Below are 19,736 nucleotides of genomic sequence, written 5' to 3'. Positions count from 1 at the left end.
TCTTTAACTGTATGACATGTTTTAGGAACAGGGTAATATTGTTCCATATATGTTTTTTCACATTGTTCGTTGAATTCTTTTGATGTTTGAGGACTTTCTTTAAATTTCGATTGTATCGTGCTTAAACTCTTTTGATTGTTATGAATGTTGTTCGTTTGTTCTCTTTTGGTTATATCGTTTTTGCATCCAGTTTCTTCTATGAGAATTTTACTGCTTTCTATTTTGTTTTCATAAACATTATTGGCATCATTAGAAGATAACATTGGAACCAATGCCTTATTAGATTCATCGTAATAATCTGAATAGTAAATCTCCATTGTTTTCTTGTTGTTAAATTGATCCGGATTTATATAATTTGCATTAACGTTTAATTTGTCTTTGTTATTATTTCTGACATCTTTGTAATCGTCTTTTTCGTTTAAGTTTTGGAAAATACAGTCTTTTGTTGTATTATGCTTTAAATTTTCTAGATTAGATATTGTTTCAGATTTTTCACTACTTTTTAGATGGTCATAATCAATAATATTATTGTTGCTGGGTTTTTTTTCGCGGTCTAACACTTCGTGATCTTTTGAATAGATATTAGTAACGGCGTTAGAAATTGCATCATTTTCATGCTCATTTTGTAACTCTTCTAATGCAAAGAACTCCATGAATATATTTCGCTTCTTTTCATGTTTTGGTATAGTTTTACCTATGTCACTGGTATTCCAAATACATCTAGTGTTTGTGTAATTTGAATAACCCTCTTTGAATTTTCTTGATTCTAACTCATTTACGTCATAATGATTTAGACTTGATTTATTTTTACGAAGTGATATTACACTATTGGTTTTGTTGATATTTGAAATTTCGGAGGCAATTGCATAGTCGAGGTCTTCCTTTTGAATTTGTGGTAATTTAAATTCTTCAACGTTTTCCTTATTTTCATAAATTGAAACAGTATTCTCGTTTTTATTGTCACTTATAGTATCATCGATGTTTTTGTCAGTTAAATAAACATTCTTTTGGTCATTAGTTTCTGAAAGACCTTTATCAGTGGAGACAATGTTTTGATTTGCATTGGTTTTCTTTTTACATAATGATTTGGTGATTGATTTATTGGGACTTATTTCTACCAATTGTAGAACTTGTTTTTCTGCGACTTTACTACTTTGTTTAGCTTTTTCTAAATATTCGTCAATGTGATTTTTAACAGTATTCACAAACGTACTCTGTTCATCTGTCTCTCTGTTCTCTGTTTCAGTCATACTGTTTGCTTTCTTCTGTATTTCATCAATAACATTAAAATTGTTTTTCTCTTTTTGTATTTTCTTATTAAAATATCCAGTTTTAGTTTTTGTTGTTTTAACTTCTGAGTTATTAGTTTTCTTACCCACATTCATAATACTATAAGGATTAGATATAACTGGCACCTGTTTTTCAGTTATATCGTACTTAGGTTTATCTTGTTGCAGAATTTCTTTGTCGATTTTATTTAAAATTTCATTTATTTGTTCATCGTCCTCTTCTTTATTACTACCACTAAAATTCGTAAAAATTGCTTTATTTTGTACTCTATCAATAACATTAAAGTTATTTTTCTCTTTTTCCATTGTCTCATTAAAACACCTAATTCTAGTTTTTGTTGTTCTAACTTCTGAATCATAAGTTTTATTTCCTCCAGTATTGGATACAACTGGCACCTGGTTTTGAGGTATGTTGAAGTTAGGTCTATCTTGTTGCAGAATTTCATTGTCGATTACATTTAAAATTTCATTTATTTGTTCATCGTCCTCTTCTTTATTAATACCACTAAAATTCGTAAAAATTGCTTTATTTTGTGCTCTATCAATAACATTAAAGTTGTTTTTCTCTTTTTCCATTGTCTCATTAAAACACCTAATTCTAGTTTTTGTTGTTCTAACTTCTGAATCATAAGTTTTATTTCCTCCAGTATCGGATACAACTGGCACCTGGTTTTGAGGTATGTTGAAGTTAGGTCTATCTTGTTGCAGAATTTCATTGTCGATTACATTTAAAATTTCATTTATTTGTTCATCGTCCTCTTCTTTATTAATACCACTAAAATTCGTAAAAATTGCTTTATTTTGTGCTCTATCAATAACATTAAAGTTGTTTTTCTCTTTTTCCATTGTCTCATTAAAACACCTAATTCTAGTTTTTGTTGTTCTAACTTCTGAATCATAAGTTTTATTTCCTCCATTATCGGATACAACTGGCACCTGGTTTTGAGGTATGTTGAAGTTAGGTCTATCTTGTTGCAGAATTTCATTGTCGATTACATTTAAAATTTCATTTATTTGTTCATCGTCCTTTTCTATATTAATTTCATTTAAATTAGTAAAAACTTGATCGTCATTATCTAAATCAACATCAAAACAATTTTGCTGTAAGTCATGAAAATTATCAATATCTTTGTTGTTCTTACTTTCAATTACATTGCGTAATTTATTATGTGATTGGGTGAAAGATTTAATTTGTTCTATTATAGCAAAATCACATTTTTTCTTTTCTACAACATTCGTATCAACGGGATCATGGTTTTTTCTTTTCCGTATTTTAAAAGTATCCGTTATGGCAGTTTGTTTAATATTTTTGCGGTCTGTTTTTTCTATTGGAGATATTGGTATAATATCTTTTGAACCGAAGTCCAATTCTTGAAACAGATACTCACAGTGTACATCAATGCCAGCTGAAATAAATGTTTATTTTATTTTTTAATATTCATTTTGATAAACCGCAACTAAAAATTTCATTGACTGTATACAAATCAACACTATGTAAGTAGACAATAAACCGTTTTCTTACCGAAATTGGAACTAATACAATGAGCCATAATTTTGTGTTCAAATTGATGTCTTCTAACAGTTTGGTATGTGATTTCGCCATTGTGAAAGGTTATTAAGTCTTTGTCTCTGGAAAATAAAAATGTGATTTAAATCTAATACTAAATTATTTACATATTTAATTCTAGACTTTAATAGTTACTTGAACGGTGCTAATATCAATAGGTAGTTTTCAGAATCTCCAATAATTATATACGATGTGTGGTTGGCACCGGCAGTTAATTGATCCAGATTCTCAGCCAAATACATTTGATTTAACAGTTTCAGTTGTATTTTTAAGCTATTTTCGTCTATTGATGTTATTGTTAGTTGATATTTTGGAAGTAAACTTATTTGTTTACGAAGAACATTACCGGCCGGCGGTCCTTTATTCATTATCTGTAGAAAAGTTCAAGAAAATATTAAGTAAAATACCTAACTCTAATACTATTAGTAAAAGACATCGGCCGGTGCTGTCTAACTGCGGTGTCGTTTAGTCGTCTCCTTGAGTATAACCTTATAGCTGTTTTTAAACATCCCTTAAATTTATCAGCACTTATGTGGCCCCTAATAAGAATTTTATTTTCAACAAATTTTAGCTGCCACTTAAATTTAGAATTAAGTATACCCTTAACAAAAAGATACCTATCTAAGAACACTTTAGGGGCTTTAGGGATTTCTTTCTTCCGTGGCCAATATGGACTCTAATTGCCGCAGAACATTGTTTAATTTTACGTGGCACAATGATGAGAAATTTAAAACTAATTAAAGTTAATGGCTGAACAGACATTGATAGACTTTATCTTACATACACACTAAATAATTCAGACTATGCAAAATACTCACCCTTTCCAAATCTCGGGGATCACTCTCTTCTAGTAACATAAAATTAATTTTGCCAGCAGTAGCGAGCAAAGCGCTGTAAGTCGGGCCAATACCTTTCAACTGTTTGCTCACGTATTTTGAGTTCTCCCAAAGTTGTGATTCCATGCATTTCGCTAAAACTATAGCATTCAATATGGCCTGATAATTTTGAGAGGAAGTTCTCAATGCATTCGGTCGAGTGACGTAAGATACTAAACCTTAAATAAAATCGATGTTTGTTTTTCACTATTAAAAACAGAAAAGATTTTTGCGAGAAGTCAAATGAGTTACTAGTTAGCCTTTGTTCACCAATGGACGATATAAAATTTAACATTTTACTGCTATTCAAATACATGTTTTAAATAATGTTAAATTTTAACACTTCATGAAATTGAATACACATATCATGTGACAAAGATACAATTGGGATATTTAAGTAATATAAGCGAAGCCGTGACCTTGTTTGTCTGTTCAGACATATTTCTAGGTGCGGCTAATCACAATATATGTTTACAAATTGTAAATAATTTACTTTTATAAATAAATCTTTCGGCTGGCCTTTAAGTATATTTACTAACTTTTTAACTATCAAATTGAACAAAACCTAATATGTTATTTCATTAAATGACATATATAATCTAGGTAGAACATATGCAATGTATTTAGCAATGCTTTAATGTGATTAACATGGCCTCGGTTTGCTGTAAAATTTTATAACTGTAAAAAACAATTAAACATAATATCAAACAAAATATTTCGGTTCAAATAATCACAAGGTCTATTTTTAATGCTAAAAATTGATAAGGTCTCTCTAGCAGTGTAATGTTACTCTGGTTTGTGATCAAAATTTGTGAAAAGAATTATTTATTTATTATGCTTACATTTGCAAATACGGACTGCGATTCGCATTATCGTGATGGCCTCTTGGTTTAAGGAAGGTTCATGGATGGGTAAGCAGCCGAGCACGGCCTGGATTATGCTGCGACAAAATACACAAGTGAGTTAGCTTGAAAAGTGATGATTAGTACAGTGAAATAGTCTATTAGTTAAAACTAGTACGTAGACGCAAATATTGCATTGAGAATGTGAAGATATATTTCAGAATTAAAAACGGATTTGCGGTATTTATTCTAAGGGTGCACCTTCCTACGACTCTCATCTTCGAGGGAACATGTTTTGTGATTCCCGAGGGTGAAGACTGAACGCATTCACGTAGTCTTTGATTACCTTTACTAACCACACGCTACCCGGCAGCGGTGAGTTCTTTTACAATGGTATATTGTGTGGTTGTTCCCTGTCGACTATTTATATTGTTATGAATAATATCTGCGTTTCGCCTGACGTGTGAAGTGGTCCAGGTCCTACTTCAAGTCTTATGATTCCTCTTTTACCTTACCTTCCCCTTGTTCATTTTTATAGTAAGTATAGTATAGTAAAGTATAAGTTAACAGATTTTTCATTTTGCCGTTTTAATTAACGAAAATCAAGTAATTTATATAGGTACATACGACGAAAAACATTGTCATCTCTCTCTTATTGTATTAAGAAACTGAGATAAGTATATGTTTTCGTTGTTGTGTTTCGTCTGTGGAAACCCATGATAGCATTAGATAGTTCATTTTGTAAAATCTTACCAGTTAAGTTTCATCTGTCTTGTATTGATCTTGCCCTTCATAGGAAAACGTATAGTCGCGGCTGTATTATTCCTGTTGAGGGCATTGAGGCATCTCCGTTCGTCGACACGGAGGTGCATATCAGATAGTTCGTGACTCTCGCACACAACCCATAATAACTGTTCTAGAGACTCGTCGCCTTTTATCTATGCGAAAAGATTGCTTAGATTGTTAAAACGAACGGGTTCTTTACCAAAATGTTTTAACGTTGTTCTATGTTTTTATCTCGATTCAAGGATAAAAGAGCCGCTTGTGCACACGGATACAGGTCAGTGTACCCGATTGTTTGGGTACATCAGTTAAAAGACCCAAAAACGTTTTCTTATTTGAATATCATGTTACTTTTAAATACCGATTCGCAATATATTACTTCGAATCGTGTCGAGACTGGGTATGGACGAATATAGTATTTAAAAGGAAAGGTTTTTCATAAGTTTTTTTTTACTAATTTTTGAATTATGCATTTTATTAAAAATGCTAAAATATGAGTACTAGGTTTGATCATCAATCAGATGGATTATTTCTGTTGCGCCACCAATATTAAACTTCTCAAATTTTATATCAGCATGTTCGTAGCATTAAAATGTTTTTTTTTAGTGTCAGTAATATTGAATAGTAATTTATGATACAAAATTTTTAATTTGGAAAATGATAAGGCAGTTTTAAATAAGATAACCCAATAAATAAAGTGACGTGGGATAACACGAAATTAATATTTTAGATATACAAATGAACCAGACCTCTTCGTGGGTATGAGCAAATCTAAAAGCTTTTTAAAGTAATGATCAACGCATATCAAATTGTCATGTTTCAAAAAAACTTAGAATAAATATGAGGTAAATCGGGTGCTGTTTTATTTTTTTAACTAAGTCGGTTTTGGTTTTTTTTTGTTATTCGTACCTTGCAATTTATTGCATATTTTATTCATATTTTAGGTATCCAAACAGTATCAGTTTTTATTGTTCAGCTTACTTTGAAAAAATAAAATTAACTTCTTAACTGTAAGTAATCTAAGGTTTACTTTTTCATTGAAGTATAACGTTAAAATAGCACAAACGCAGTTAAGTCTTTGACGCAAGGATAAATACGAAGCCCGTCGAGTCTAGTCTAGACTAGAGTGGCGGTAAGGGGATAGCTTAAAGCTTGGGGGTTAATTACGTTGCAGTGATTTGCTATCACCGAACAAAATTATTATAAGTTGTTAATTGTCACATACTAAGGTTTGGAATAGAATATGAAAAAGATGTAAGTACTGTTCCCAAGGTGGAAAAAGTATAGTTCGATGATGTTTTATGTACTTAGTTGTAAGTGTAAATTGCACACAACTATATGCCTTTTAAATGGAAAATGCACTTACTTTCATTATACGTTTCATGGTTTCCAAGTCCAAATAATAAATCGATAGCAGACGGCCAGCCTCTGTTGATTGTATACAGCACACCTCGTCCTTTGTCATCAGACCCGAGCTTTCCAACCCGTTCACTGCTTTCATGCATAGTTCTAAAGAAATTAAGGGAGATTCATAGGACGAGCCCTTCAATTCATCATAAACCTTTTTATCCCAACAAGGTCAAATGATTTTATTTCTAAGCATTTAAATATCTTTATTATGGTCACGTGAGATAAATCTCAATGCAAGCTCGTTAAAGTGTCTTCAATGACATTTTACAATTTATAGTTAAAGGGTATGCAACAGGTTTAAGTACAATTATTATTTATATCTTCGTAAAAGTTAAACAGAAAGCGACATTAATATTCAATTTTATAAATTAACAGCTTAACAAAGAAGATGGTTGAAAGAAGATGATGATTGGTTCTAGAAATTAAGAAGCAAATAAAGATTGCTAGAAGAATTACGGTATTGATAATAAAACTATGCAGATGGAATCTTAAACGCTTACAGTTTTTCACTTATACTCAAGTGCTTAAGATCGCATGCCTTGATAAATCTTAAGATGGCATGTTCTTTCGACACACATTCGTCATGATCCGGAACTAGTAGCGGATTCATAAAATGCAAGGTGCACTGTGCAATGGTAACATTTAAATTATTTTAACAAAAAAAAAACAACAAAAATATAATTTAACTATAAAGGTCCCAATCATCGATGTATACAATGCTCTGGGTATTCTTAAAGCTTATTCCTTTTATAACAGATGATAATAAACAACATGATGACACACAAACGTTTGGCGACTGAATTAGAATATTCACCCGCATCTCATAGATGCCTCCAAGATATCTTACCATATAAAACACAGAATCGGCACGCTGATAATTTACGCCGGCATTTTGTGAAGACAGACTTCCATGATGGGTAGATCATGGTTCTTAGAAGACCTTATAATTATTTCAAGACAGACATTTTTCAATAATAACTCTTCCAAATGAATAATTACATCAATGCTTTGTCCCCTGTTTTAATAACGATTGTTGTATGGTGATACATACCTTCTATTTTTTTGGATATAAGATCTGTGGGCGCTGACTGCGGTAGACCTAGATACATCTTGGGGTCACGTGCTGCTCGTACGAAGAAAAACGTGGATCGCACCCATTGAACACATTGCGCTAGGTCGATCACAGTTCCCAGAGCCACTTCGCTGTTTAGATTCTCCGCTAAGCGTTTATGTAGGTAGCTTTGTAGTGGCTCACATCCTCCAACCAGAGCTTGATACCTTGCCTACACAAAACATTCTGATAAACGAAACTGGTTTTATATATATGTGTACCTACTGTGCAACATAAAGCTAAATAATAATTGTTATTTAACGTTTATTTGTTGTTTTGAAAAGGTTATATAGCCTTGTTAAACTGCATTACAGTAGAACTCGTATATAATCGCAATAAATATTGTTAATTTTCTAGCTGGTAATAATCGCAATTTTATTTTAAAATATGATCGACGTTTTGTCATCTTCATTTTGACGTTTTAATCAATAAATCACATATCAACGTTATACTTAATATTTTATACAAAATATTTAAAATGGCTTTAACAAAAGAAGAGAAAAGGGCAAAAAAGGAAGCCAAAAGACTAGAGAAATTAAGAGCAGAGGCTGAAGAAAGGAAGAGACTAAAAAATGAAGAACTTAAAAGAGAAATGGTGGCGCAGGCTCGGAGACGAGGGGAATTGGATAAAAAATGGAGAGGCCTGATGCTTAAAATTAAAGAACCCGTCTTCAAACAAGACATCGAAGTCTTTTGGCACAGTTTTGATAGAACTATGGACAAGAAAAACTATTATATCAATAACATAATGAAACTGATAAATTTGGCGGATGATCAGTTCCAGCGCACCGTAGCTAGTTTTTGTGACAACATAGACACTATGATTTTAAACTTTTTAACTGGTATCGAAAATATATCTGAAGAAAATGATCGCAGAACTGCTGCTTTACTTAAGATGGGTGAAACAGAATCGAACCAAATTAAAACAGATCACAATGCAGCAGAGACTCACTTACAGTTATTGATTTTCCACGGACACACCACAGCAGATACTCTCGCTTGGACAACACGTGGTGAAAACTTGGTAAAAGAAGATGAGGATCGAAACAAATATGCAAGCGAACGAGAAAATCTTCGTTCTCATCTCGAGAATTCGTATAACACCATGTGGGATGATTACAAGGCTGTTCTAAAAAACTACGTCTTGAAAACAGCTGCCAATCAGAAAGCAGTGCGAAAATTACGTCGAAAAGAAAACTTGATGGCAGACATTATTGCATCGCAAGCTAAAAAAATAGCTGACAGTGATGGCTTACTGAAAAAGCTTCGAAATGAACTTTCTTTACTGTTTTGTCTCCATTAGTTATTATGTCTGACTTTATGACGTTAATGCCATGAAATATTTACGTAATATGTCTACGTAGAATGTTATTCAATTAGTTGAACTATATTTGTTAATTAAACAACGCAATTGTAATTCATTGTCATATAAAAAATTTCAAACATATTGTTCAAATGCAAAGTAAATTTCAGTACTAATTAACAAGATAGATCAAGTTGCATTTATGTAAATCTTACCATTTTAAGCACTCATTCAAAATAAATCTCAATGCTATAAATTGCACGTTGAGCTAATTTAATGTTCATTGTTCGTTTTTTTAAAGCTTCTAGAAGTTACATTTTGAAATGTAATTTTCGAATTGTCTCAATTTCTTTCTATAGATAAGTTCGTTAAAACATTCGTTAATTGTAAACGGATTCTCGCGTCCAATGTAATTGGCTTCGACTTATGTCCGCAGAAACCAATCATACAAGGTCACAGCAATTACATCTATGATTTTATGTAAATAATAACCCCTGTTACACAGTTATACGTAGTCAATGAAATCCAAGTATAGGAGAGGATATTTTATTAATATGTAATATAATATAATAAAAATTATTTAATTCATTTACAAAATAATTTAAAAGTTATCTTTACATATCAACGTGCCATTTTTTCTATAGAAAAGTTTATGAGGTAACAGACGTCATGAAACTGGCATTAATATTAACTTTATGAACATTGGTAACATAATGTGGGGCAAGGATTGACGTCGTTTTGTCCTATTATACCTACTTCAAACTTTTTTTGCAATCTCATCTATTTTTCTTATTAATAAATCCATTAATAATTACTTGTTATTATACTATAGTATCTACAAAGTGATAAATAATATATAATTAAGGCAGTAATTTTTTTAAATTTCTAATGACCTAGTTAAGATGATAAAGTGCTTGAATGCAATAACCCGGACCTAAGTGAGTGATGAAAACAATGAATTATTAATTTACGCTGGCATTCATGTATCTTTTAAACACGATCATGTTACATTGAATGTTTAAAATAATAATACAAAAAAATTATAGCTTTTCTCAAAGACTACTTAACAGTTCCACTTCAAATCCTAAATTCAATTCCTAGTTAAGTGTGTGACGCTATTTCTATAGTAATAATTATTTTTCAGATGTCGTCAACAAAGGTGCTGGTTTGCGCGTTAGTGGTTGTGTGCATTAGCTTGAGGCATGGACTGGCCGCGCCCGCGCCACAAGAAGACGGACCACCCACACCGGTAAGTAATTAATATCTTCTGAGTGAAGGCAAATTTTGATCAATAATTAAGGAAGATTGGTCAACACCCTATGAGAGGTTTAAAAGAGAGGTCGCGATCAGCAATGAGGAATCAATGCACACACAGAGAAAGAAGAGACAACAATTTCTACTTTTATTTAAATTATTTTTAGAGCGATCTCCAAGTTTTACAGTCAAAGTAAAACTTTAGAGTTAAGTTAAACCACCAAGATTACATGTTAAGATAACATGCGCCTACACAGAGTTGCTGTTTCCTAACTTGTGGTAGGCCACAATGAATTCTTACCGTTAAATAAGGTTTACGTGAGAAAGTTTGCAAAACGAAATATATGGTTTAGCTTTAAATTCTAAAACCAAATACAATAAACTTAGTCACCGCTAATGTATTTAAGAAATAATCCTGAACTTTTAAATAAAGTAGGAAAAAAAAATGTATGTATCCGTAAAGACTAGAAAGAAAACGACCTGTTAACAAAGGTACTTTACAATATCATCTTCATTTCTCTGTCTTTAAAAGGAATCATCAACGTCTCAAGGAACTCATTAGTTGTCTAAGAATACGTAAAATGCTGAATAAATTACGTGAAGAATTCACAAGCCATTAGAAGTATGGAGTGAGGCTCGTAGCACGATTGTTCGGAAGGTCGCCGGCATTTTTATACTTGAATACTCATCACGATTGACATCTTTGGACAAACGATGAATTGAAATATGTGCGAAGGTGAAAGAATGCAAATAAATGTAGTTAAGGAATTGTTCTTATAATTAATTGACATTTTGATAAAGGAATTGAGAATTAATAAGAAGCTTGAATGATTATAAAAAGAGCTACACATTGCTAAACGACATACGTTAAAAATTATTTTACCAAGTTAGTCCATTATAATAACCTTTTTTGCAATCGGTTTGGTCAACTAAAATTTTAAACTTAAAAAGCGCATTACAACGCAGAAATTAAAAGATACTTGCATTACACACCTTTTCCTAATTGTTTCGCTTCTATAATTGAAAACTTATTGTTTTAAAATGTGTGAAGTATTCTTAATTTGTTTGCAGTCCAATTTAATTGTATTCATATTAAATGTTACAAATAAAAGTGTATATGTTTATATTATCGTTGTCAAAGGATCAATAACGATTTCATTATGCGTTAAAAAAATTCTCGAACTAATTGTTGATGATTTCGCAAGTTCTTGTGACAAACATTATTATCTACAATCTTTTATGTATACTAATTAAATTCGGTATTTACATTCTTATATGAACTTGAACAAATATATCGCACGGAATTGCACTTTTTGTCTCAAGGTACATTGTATGCATTGACTTTTTATTGTTCAGTGTTGGTAACGAGATCACGATAGATATGGTCACAAAGAGGCTTGTGATTGCGTTCAATTAGATCTCAAGCAACTGTTCACATGACTAACATAATACAAAGTTACTTAGATGCAACTGTTCACATGACTAACATAATACAAAGTTACTTAGATGCACCTGATAGCGCATTAGACGTGTTAACGCTTTGCATTAGTCCTATATCGCGAGACGGACTTCACAAGATAATTAAAATAATAGTTTTATTTGCAATTAATTTAAATTATTGGACTGATGAGTTTCCGTTGTATACACAATTCTTGTATTGTTAGCCAAAGCTGATTTATCTTTTAATCAGGCCCAACTAAAATTAGATTAAGAGATTAATTAACCTAAAACAAAGTTTAAAGCATGTGCTGTTACAGGTCTGATGGACGGAAGTATTATTTCATTGTTTTAACAGTTTCTAGTTATTTTATATATAAGTTCATTAAGAATATTTAAAATTAAAATCAAGTTTAAGCGAAACAAAAAAACTACGACATAGCTTTTATAAATTATAACTTAAGAGAACTTTTAATTTCCTGTAATTAGTCATTGTAATGAAGAAGTCATTTACCAAAAAACATATTTAAATATAACGACAAAAACTAAGTTAGACTTAAGACCGTACGCGTAGAATTTTCTCACGAATCTTCTTCAAAAACATTCTTATAAATTGACTTTTTTTCAATCTAAGCACATCAAGGTTTCCTTCATACATGTAATAACGTAATCAAGGTTATATGCATGTATTATTACACTAATTTACCTTTATATGTATGTTGAATTATTTTATGAATGTACATTTTAATATCTATAAAAACTAATGAATGAGATTTCTAAGAAACATTGTCAAGAGACTATAATTGAAAAATTATAATTGCTGTGAGGTATATTATTGTCTATATCTCTTAGTTACTAACTACTTCGTAAAGGCAGTTTTCAAAACCTTAATCATTTACGTACAAAATATCATGAAACCATGACAGATTTTTTTTTAAATAAAATACTTTTCATGAAAAATAAAGCTTGCACCAGGACATTCGAGCATTGCAACTCATGGTTCAGCTAGTATATTTTAAGTATGAATATTAGACCTATAACCTATTTATCACGATTTTTATCATACACTTCTCTTACAGTATGAATATAAATACGACGTAGAAGACCCAGAAAAGACGTTATATTTCGGCGCTAACGAATCTGGTGATGCACAGGGGAAAGTCGTCGGAGGGTACCGAGTATTGCTTCCTGATGGTAGACTCATGAATGTTGAATACACGGTCGAAGGTGAGAGCGGTTTTGTCCCCAAGATTACCTTCGAGAATAACGCAAACCCATTCGGCCAGGGCAAGTGAACATGACGATGTAAACAACAACAATCATATAAGTCAAATATTGTAAAATTTCTAAATTAATTTAATTTAAATTAAAAAATATCTGTTTATATTTTGTGCTTTTCGGATGAGTATTTAATTTATTACATGTGATTCTTTTAAGGGAGCGTCGGTGGCTCAGGGGTTAAGCACTTGACTTGCAATCTGCAGGTCCTGGGTTCAAATCCCGCCATGTACCAATGTGTTTTTTCGATTATCGATTTACATATGTGCATTTATCCGACGTTCTTACGGTGAAGGAAAACATCGTGATGCAACCTGCACATATCTGAGAAGAAATTCAATGATATGTGTGAAGTCAACCAACCCGCACTTGGCCAGCGTGGTTGACTATGGCCTAGTCACCCCTAGCTTGGGGTAGGCTCCGAGCCCCTCGGTGGGGACGTATAGTGAGCTGATGATGATGATGATTCTTTTAAATTATAATAAATATTGATTATGTATCGCTAGCGGAAGTTACCAATTCTGTGATTCAAGTTATTATAGGTCAATATTGCCATTACAACTAAGACATTTCTTAGTGACTAGTTTGAGTTAATACGCGTTTGTGATAACTCGATTTAGTTTAATTTTTTTTTATTCATGTAAATTTTGTAAGCAAGCAAATAAATACGTTTATAACAAATTCATGCTTTTGATTTCACATACATTAACAACAGTATCATCCTTTGTTTTGATTGAAAGCCTGAATCAGGAGTGGCAAACCTTTACGTATCGACGTGCTATCTTACTAATATTACAAACGCCGATATCCATCCATCTAAACTTTCGCGTCCATCCGGACGGATGAATGTTTGTTAGAAGGTATCTACGGAACAGTTCAACGGATCTTGATGAAATTTGGCACAGATGTAGAACATAGTCTGGAAGAACACATAGGCTACTTATTTTAATTCTGCACGGAAGGAGTCGCCGGCGACAGCTAGTTTTTTACAAATATGTTTAATGATTATGCCATCAAACAATTTTGACTTTGATATTATTTTTAAAAAATTTCGTAGCGTAGGAATCACTTGTGTTAAATGCTCATATTATATTATACTAGCTTTTCGCCCGAAACCGTCCGCGCGGAATAAAAAAAAATGCACACAAGATAAAAAAGTTCCTACGTCCGTCTCCTAGTTCTAAGCTACCTCCCCATCAATTTTCAGCTAAATCAGTTCGACCGATCTTGACTTATAAATAGTGTATCTAACACGACTTTCTTTTATATATATAAGATTTAGTTCACACTTTTTTTCGTAGTTCGAATTGTTGTACCTTCAATGGCTCGCGTGCCATTGGTTCGCCATTCCTGGTTTAGGATTTTGATTGGAAATCGCTCTGGAAATACTCACCTTGTCAGCAAGACGTGTCATGATAACAGCTGTGGCTTCGGAATCGAACTGTGGTCGTCCGGCGCGGCCGACCATCTGCAGCACCGTACTGATGCTGTATTCCTATGTAAGAAAGGACAGTATTTCCAATAGAAACTAGTAAGTAATTAAAAAAGTACGCTGTGGGAGAGATTACGAATTAAATAACTTGAACATAAAAATCGGTCAACCTTTATCTTATCCAATATAGTTTTTTTAAGACATACATAAAATGAAATACCATTCCCTTACCTGATAAGTTCCATTAACATATTGCTGTGTATTCTTGATAATTACAAGATGTGCTGGCAAGTTGACACCCATTGCTAAAAATTTATTATAACTATAGCATAATATACAAACATACTTAATTCTCAAAAAAAAAAACGCAGGCCATGGATGTATCATAAATCTTTCTAGAAATTTCGGAAGCGACATCTTGCTACTATCAAATAACATTGTAACAATTTAAACTTCAGCAAGAGCACGTCTCTCGATCTTTAGATTCGTAAGACAATGCGTCATCGCAGTTTGCAATTTCTTTTTATGATGTCATAAACAAATATTCCCAAATTGTCTCCGGTCAAGGCTCAAAGGTCGGATACTTATACAAATTACTAGCTGTCGCCCGCGACTCCGTCCGCGCGCAGTAAAAAAAAATTAAAAATAGATGTTGGCCGATTCTCAGACCTACTGAATATGCTCACAAAATTTCATGAGAATCGGTCAAGCCGTTTCGGAGGAGTACGGGAACGAAAACTGTGACACGAGAATTTTATATATTAGATAATAATCAGTATTTTCTTTACTCTAAGACGTCTAAGTTATACGAAAATATAACATAATACAAAAACCTAATGTTTCTAAAAAGTTCTTAATAAAGTTACCGGTGACAGACTCATCAGATGAAAAGCTATTATTTGCAGTACCAACTAACCTAGCGTTGTAGTGGATATTAGTATTGGTAAGTCGCTGTTACGAAATGCTCTCTCTATGTTCACCCTCTCTTCGAACAGCAAGCCAGCGTGGTGACAACCGATGCCGCACAATACTAGTGACTAAACAATTATACGGTGAGTCTTCACTGAAGTATACTGTGTTACTATAATATTGCTATACCTTACATTATCTTTGAATTAAATAGAGATAGCATTAGTGTTTGTATACAAGTGTCAAGTTATTTGAAATTCACTGATGCTTGCTAGCGATATTAAATCCTGAATTCAGATTTAATTAGATTTTTAATAATAATTATTTTAATGATAATATTAGATTTTTTTTTGTTAAATTACAAGTATTTTTTTAGCAATTAGAACTAAGCTCCAGGCTCGAAGTTCGGGATTCGAACCCTCTACTACTTGATGGTATTTTCGTACTCTTAACTAAGTAATAAAAGTAGGTAACTAACTTGGATTTTCTTAGTCTTAATAGCGGAAGCCAAAGCTGTGAGTTTCGCTTTCTGTTCTTCGCTAAATCTTAATGTTATTTCACGGGATAAAGCCTCCGCCGTTAGAATAACGCCCTTTCGCGTGTTACAGAAAATCTGTAAATATTTATAAGAAAAGAGGAGAACCAGCCTCGGAAGCGCCAAGGTGACCTTGGACACAATACTAGAGGAACTGCAGATGTTACATTATATTAAGAGTACCTAGGACTTAAATCAAATTAAAAACATAACTCTTTCAAATCAAATAGAAGATTTTTACTAGCCACTTTGACGGGTGTTTCCCGTTGGACCGGTCGGCCTAACTAACAATCGACTCTATAGGATTTTTTTCCCATTGGGCTGATGTAGTCCATAGAATCCAAAAAAAAACTTATTGATCCAATTGATACTATGGAGCTGGCTTCTAGCTTAAACACTTTCAAAGCTACATTAAGTCACTTTTCCTTAAACTTTTTTTGCTCATTTATTATCCCCAAAAATAAATTTTAAAAAAGAACATTCGTCTTTACCCTGGCGTTAAATTATTATTTACAAAAGTACTTACCAATGTTGGCTTATTATCATGATATTTCTGAATGATGGGCCACAATTTATAGTTTAAGGTAATATCAAATTTAAATATACTCGTTCCTACTGGGCAGGGGTAGCCCTCTACTACGCGTTTTGTCTTCACCGGACGACATTCATCTCCAAACCTACATAAGTGTTTTTTGCTTACTTACATGCTTTTTGAATTATAATGTGGCGAATAATGCTATTTTTTTAATTAATCATTATTGGCTGAACATTTAGATGCACTTGTTGGTGATTTAAGAGGTAAAGACTTCACAAAATACTAGGTGAAAATGGAAAATTGAGTCAAGTGACAAAATTTTCCCCTGGTCTCCTTTACATCCTAATTCTTGCTTAAACTGGATAGTGTAGTATCAACCCCCTAATTATCTAACTTTTTTGGGCATAGAAATACATATAACCAGTAACAACATTATTCTTCGAAGTTACTTTCTTCGCTTTCACAGCACAAGCGCATAAGCGCCTACAAAAATTAATTTAGATATATTTTATTTTATTATTAGTAGACCATCATTTTAACTAATATTGGGAAGGTAAGGGTGAAATGAGGAATAACACTGTAGGGGTAAATGAAGAAAAGAAGTACAATTGCTCACTTATAAAATACAGCGGTTTTGTTAGTGGTGCCAAGCCATTCAGCGACATCTTCTGGATTACTAATTGTTGCGGAAACCGCAACAAATCTTATTTTAGGCGCATTCGCCTCTATTTGTGCTATATTTATATTGCCTTGTTTTTGTTTTTGAAGTTGCTCTATTCGATAAGTAGATTGTATTGAAGACTAAAATAAAAATGATTAAATACGTAATTTAGGACATCAAATTTTACAACTAATGACACACAAATTGAAAAAAAAACTGTCGTATCTTTACTGTGCTGTGAAAGAAATAAAATAGATTTTATAATTTTGGTTAAACTTAAAATATTTAAGGGAATAAATAGTACATACTTGAATCGTCTTCATCCGACTGACAACGGCTTCTAAAACAGGACCGCGAGTGACATCGTTCAGTATATGAACTTCATCTATTAAGAACAATTTGATAACTTCCACCATACCTCTGTAGTCACGCCAACGTCTTGTCAACATGTTCCATTTCTCCGGCGTTGTTATTATAATCCTATATTATTCATTACATAACATGACTAAAGGCTATTTTCGATTTCTGAAGATTTTTACTTATTCGCTGTATTATTAACTAACATTTATAATTAACTAGCTTTTACCCGCGACATTATATATATAGATAGATTATTTATATATATAGATTTTAAATTAATCTGATCGACATAATAGCAAATTTAACATGGATATATGGCGATTGAATAATAACAGTTTCAATTTAAGATAAGTGGAAATGGTTCGAGATCGTATATTGTGTTGGGTCGCAAGGTTTCATACCTGTAAGGTTTCAACTGTGAGAAATCAACATCAGTATCGCCTGTCACTTCAATGCATAACGAATTAAATTTACTAAATTTTGGATACCATTCTGTTAATCTTTCCGTGCATATGGCTTTGATTGGTGCCACTGAGAACAAAATATTTATATCATGAAATAAAAAAAAAAAAAAAAAATAGTTCGTTGTCATTAACAGGTAATACAAATGACAATTATTTAGCCTTATTTTTAGTCTAGAAGTGGATTTGATGGAGGGGACACATAGGAAGGGGAAATATTCACTTTCAATACGCCTCCTCCTCCGTCGATTAAAGGTAGGCAACGCATCTGCAATTGCGGATGTCTTTGAGCAGTAATCGTTTCGCCATTTTGGCGAATTCATGTGGCGGCTTGCTCGTTTGCCTTCTTATAATCTTACAATTATTATAAATGCGAATGTTTAGATGGATGGATGTTTGTTTGAAGGTATCTTCGGAACGGCTCAACGGATCTTGATGAAATTTGGCACAAATGTAGAACATAGTTTGAAAGAACACATAGGCTACTTCTTAAGTTGTTTTTTTAATTCTACGCGGACGGAGTCGCGGGCGACAGCTAGTATAAAATAATACAAGTTACAAATTAGAGATTTCCAACGATTAAAAGATCATTAGAAAAAAATTACAACTTTATAGATATGATAGCTTTTCGTTTCACGTCACGATATTCATTTGATATGATTGTTTATAATTATTATAGCTAATATACAAACTGTAAATAATCTTAAAATCTTCATCGATATTTTTATCCTCTATCTCCATGAGCAATTGGACGATGGCCATTTCAAATATAACCGTTTTTCCGGATCCAGTCGGAGCACATACCACCAAAGATTTGTCTGAAATAATGTTCATTAAACTTTAAAGCAATAAAAAGTAAGTTAGTGATCTATATTTCAATAAATTAAACTGCAATTGTATAAAAAATTCTAAATTATACTCATAAATTTTCAAGTAGCCAAAACAGTAAATACAAAATAAACAAATAATATCATTAAACGAACCAGAATATAAAGCGTCTTCAATAACTTTAGTTTGCACGACGTTAAAATGTTGGAAGCTAAATACATCTCTGTATTTTGGATCTGTGGAGAAAAAAAAATAATATCACGTTTCAATTCTGTTTGATCATATTCTGGAAACATTGCAAGCTCATCGAATGCTTTTGTGGTATCCGATTACAGTTATCTTTTTGTTGTAATTATCTAATGTAGTCTGAATATGAGATAACATTTACCGCCTATCTAAATTTTATGAAGGTGGTAATGGAAGACAACAATCACCCGAAACATTGGATTAATTTTAAACATACCTATTTCTTCAACACTTCTTAGACCTTGGCGTTCTCCTGTGTGTTTTGGTGGTCTATTGAGAGTTTTATTTAAAATGTTAACATTGTTTACCACATTCTGATCATCTGAATTAGTGGTACCCGATGTCGGAAAGGAAAATGGCGGAGAATTATCTTTCTCCTCATCCAATATATCTGTAAAACTTTGACTAAAAACAAATATTACACTATATAAATATTACAAACACCATCTTGAGCTTTTAGTATCAAAAATTTTCCAAAAATTCTCTTACAGGCTGGTCATCGTGTTCTTTAATTACATTTTAAATCAAATAATATTAAAAGTAAAACAATAAGTGACGATCGTGTGAAGATTAATTAATTTTAACCTGTTTATCGGTTTAATTTTACCGCCACTCGCAAA

The 19,736-nt window shown here is 32.3% G+C and overlaps 3 protein-coding genes across 3 annotated transcripts; 2 read left to right on the top strand and 1 right to left on the bottom strand.

Annotated features, from left to right (window-relative positions):
- Positions 1–694: 694 nt before the first annotated feature.
- Positions 695–19,616, bottom strand: LOC106710035 (probable ATP-dependent DNA helicase HFM1). Its single transcript, XM_045685657.1, has 24 exons — positions 19,606–19,616; positions 19,334–19,521; positions 19,026–19,106; positions 18,735–18,860; positions 17,983–18,112; positions 17,530–17,701; positions 17,177–17,361; positions 16,552–16,702; positions 15,969–16,103; positions 15,498–15,618; positions 14,813–14,886; positions 14,543–14,644; positions 7,818–8,049; positions 6,723–6,865; positions 5,327–5,511; positions 4,574–4,671; positions 3,675–3,910; positions 2,992–3,227; positions 2,812–2,918; positions 2,504–2,695; positions 1,612–2,257; positions 1,380–1,524; positions 825–1,265; positions 695–766 (listed from the first exon to the last, which is right to left on the bottom strand). The coding sequence occupies exons 1-24, from the start codon at positions 19,614–19,616 to the stop codon at positions 695–697; spliced, it is 4,209 nt and encodes a 1,402-aa protein (XP_045541613.1).
- Positions 8,303–9,204, top strand: LOC106710638 (dynein regulatory complex subunit 2-like). The gene has a single exon (XM_014502759.2). It carries the CDS (start codon positions 8,356–8,358, stop codon positions 9,178–9,180), a length of 825 nt encoding a protein of 274 aa, XP_014358245.2. The 5' UTR covers positions 8,303–8,355; the 3' UTR covers positions 9,181–9,204.
- LOC123723229 (pro-resilin-like) lies at positions 10,298–13,220 on the top strand. Its single transcript, XM_045685813.1, has 2 exons — positions 10,298–10,429; positions 12,951–13,220. The coding sequence occupies exons 1-2, from the start codon at positions 10,325–10,327 to the stop codon at positions 13,164–13,166; spliced, it is 321 nt and encodes a 106-aa protein (XP_045541769.1). The 5' UTR covers positions 10,298–10,324; the 3' UTR covers positions 13,167–13,220.
- Positions 19,617–19,736: the final 120 nt, after the last annotated feature.

The sequence above is a fragment of the Papilio machaon genome, chromosome W (genome assembly GCF_912999745.1).
Source record: "Papilio machaon chromosome W, ilPapMach1.1, whole genome shotgun sequence".
NCBI classification, from domain to species: domain Eukaryota; kingdom Metazoa; phylum Arthropoda; class Insecta; order Lepidoptera; family Papilionidae; genus Papilio; species Papilio machaon.
Note: the sequence above shows the minus strand (reverse complement) of the source record. Positions and strands in the feature narration are given on the sequence as shown.